We start from the raw sequence: 2,722 nt of genomic DNA on the forward strand, positions 1-2,722 counted from the left end.
TAGTCATAGCTTTTAGTTGGATAGCGCGAGAATCTGAGTACTTTGGCCACCCCCCTCAATCTGGCAAGTTTGCATTCCACAAGGCTCCCGCATTAATATTTTCTATTCTCTTTGGTTTTAAAGGTCCTTGCACCTAGAGCTTCATGCGGGAAGGCTATGTGTAGACTGGTTGCTTTAAGGGGAGTTTAATTGTTGTCGAGGAGCGCGTTGAGCGGTGCTGACGAGACCCCTCGAATGCCACACAAGGAAAGCGAGGAATGTTGAATGTTCATGTTTTATTTCATTGCTCGTCTCTTACAAACTTATTTTTACACTTATAAAAATCTTACAATTATATAGAAATTAAAAATCATGTCAGTATTTAGAGTAAAAAAATCAACAAAATTTTCGCTGTCAGGTCCGGTGTTCAGTCCTTGTGTTCCGTTCTTTGTGTTCCAATCGTTTCCATGGCAACCAGTGTGAAATCTATCCCCGGCAAGGGACCTTTCTGTACTTAAGACTACAAGGCAAAATCACGAAGATTAGGAGTGCAACTTTCATGTTCTTCCCCTTCAAGTGAACGTTTTATGATCGTCCGGTTCGGGAAAGATTTAGCAGCGGTTCTATGGTGTACTTACATTCGACGATAGCAGTATCGGTAGCAGTGGCGGTAACGGCGGGGCTTTCCGTGGTAGTATTTGTACCTCCAGACGCAGCGGCGACGATAACGGCAGTGGTAGTATTTAACTTTGCAAGAACATTTCAGGTAGCAGTGGTACTTATAGTGACACTTGTGCTTTATAAACAAAAACGATTTGCAATATCTGTAGCGACGACACACGCGACGGCAGCTACGATAGAGATGATGTCTTTTCTCAGGAACATTCTCGTCTGTTGAGGGTGCATTCATTAAAAAAATCCATAAGATATACGCATTCATTGGAGGATTATATAGAGTATGGCTGGATAAAAATCTAAATTATTAAACTATTAACGTAGACTTTACCTTTCTCCACTTCAGCTACCTCGTTTTCTGCTTCTCCTGGGTTCTCATCGTTTTCTGTGAATAAAGAACGCGTGTTTCAGACACGTTGATACAAATGGTGGTTCATCAGCACGCGACGCCTTCCTGCCGACGCTGAAAACGTGTTTATTTTAATGATGTTTTTTTTACTGAATTGAGTTGAATTTGAGGGAAGGTACTAGAGGGTAGTTGCTGTTTATCATTGCTTAGCCTAAACTAGGAACTTGCGAAATCCGTCAATATTTGCCAACGCGTCCTATTCTATTGCCTCCTTCGCTTAACATCATTATAGTAAATAAAAATAGAAATATAAATGCGTGTAACATTGTAATTGAGCGATTTCTTACGGCTATGTAATACACACCGGTTCCACCCTCTGAATCGTCCTCGGGCTCCTCTTGGGTCTCTTCATCTTCCTCACCTGGATCGTTGGAAAAACGCGGAAAAGGAATGTTAGAGATCTTATGAACTCCTCAAGAGCTGAGATTGGCTTAATAAAACAGAACAGTTCGACCTTGAAAAACTTGATTGACCTCTTCGTCATCTTTCTCTGTCTCCTCAGCCTCCGAGAGTTGCTCTACATATTAAATATCAATAACATATAGTAAAGAGGACACTCCCTTATTGATTTGTGTGACTCGTCAGATCTAAGGTCGGCTTTTCGCTAGCAAAGAAATTGCGCGGTGCGTAAATCAGCGAGGAGGAAAACACAGAGAAGGAAGAAACTGGCCGACAATCTTCGCTGCCTTCGTGTATTCTTCGCGCTAATTCACACACACGTGTTGAGGGCTTTAATGTATTTTACGCATTTAAAGTCCGAGGACCACGTACCATCATCCTCCTGGAGGGGCTCGTCCTTGGTCTCGTCTTGGGCGGCAGGGCTGAGCCCCTTCTCGGTGGTAGCAGGAGCTGATAGTGCTAAGGCCACGAAGCCGAGCAGGAACAGTAGCAGTATCTTGTGCGACATCTTGGCTCAGGGAACACTCTCTTGGGTGCGCCTCGTTCAAATGGGTGCAGAGGCTGTGAAGTCGTGCTTTTTTATACCTCATTTAAAGAGAACTGTTGCAGAAACTTTGGAGTGGCCATTAACCATTTAGGGGGTTTAAATAGAATAGACAAAGCCATCCCTAGAGTGGAACGTCAACAAAATACTTGAAATGTTAATTCCAGTAATAATTTATGGTAGGATTTAAATAGAAACAGGAACATGTCTGCATTCATAGTTATAGATGAGTTAGAGCAATAATTTATATTGTTCGATTATTATATTCTAAGATGCTTGGTAAATACAAGAAAGGGTTCTCGTGAGCAGGACGTCAACTAGCCTTGCAACCCACGCAACCTGGACAACAGGAACGTGCCATTGTATTTGAGAATTATCCGTTTAAAAATATCATTATAGAAAGTGCATCACTTCTTTGAAACATTTCAGATATTTCAAGATACTGAGTAATTTGAAGTGCTGCTATTCAAAGCACGAAAGCTTCATTTTTAATTATCGAAGATGTAGTATGGGTTGCGTCACGAAAATAACACTATGATTCCAGGAGGCCTCTCACAAGAATACTTACTCCCTCTAGAAGTGAAAAGCTGAGTTTTAACCCCCAAAATCGGCACTTAGACCCCCCCCTTCCTCAAAGTTTCCAATTTTTTCCATTGGATACATCAAAATCAATAAGAATGTTAATTTATTCAAGTTCTGATAAGTTGTCTGATGTC

General features: G+C 41.5%; 1 protein-coding gene across 2 annotated transcripts; it reads right to left on the minus strand.

Moving 5' to 3' along the window:
• Nucleotides 1-260: 260 nt before the first annotated feature.
• Nucleotides 261-2,020, minus strand: LOC125573730. 2 transcript variants are annotated; one of them, XM_048734453.1, is made up of 6 exons: nt 1,835-2,020; nt 1,518-1,580; nt 1,368-1,424; nt 986-1,039; nt 618-870; nt 261-499 (listed from the first exon to the last, which is right to left on the minus strand). In XM_048734453.1, the coding sequence occupies exons 1-6, from the start codon at nt 1,968-1,970 to the stop codon at nt 466-468; spliced, it is 597 nt and encodes a 198-aa protein (XP_048590410.1). In that variant the 5' UTR covers nt 1,971-2,020; the 3' UTR covers nt 261-465. The 2 variants fall into 2 exon arrangements, with proteins under 2 accessions (XP_048590410.1, XP_048590411.1); XM_048734454.1 differs by lacking the exon at nt 1,518-1,580 and having other exon boundaries at nt 1,835-2,018.
• Nucleotides 2,021-2,722: the final 702 nt, after the last annotated feature.

The sequence above is a fragment of the Nematostella vectensis genome, chromosome 11 (assembly GCF_932526225.1).
Source record: "Nematostella vectensis chromosome 11, jaNemVect1.1, whole genome shotgun sequence".
Taxonomy (NCBI): domain Eukaryota; kingdom Metazoa; phylum Cnidaria; class Anthozoa; order Actiniaria; family Edwardsiidae; genus Nematostella; species Nematostella vectensis.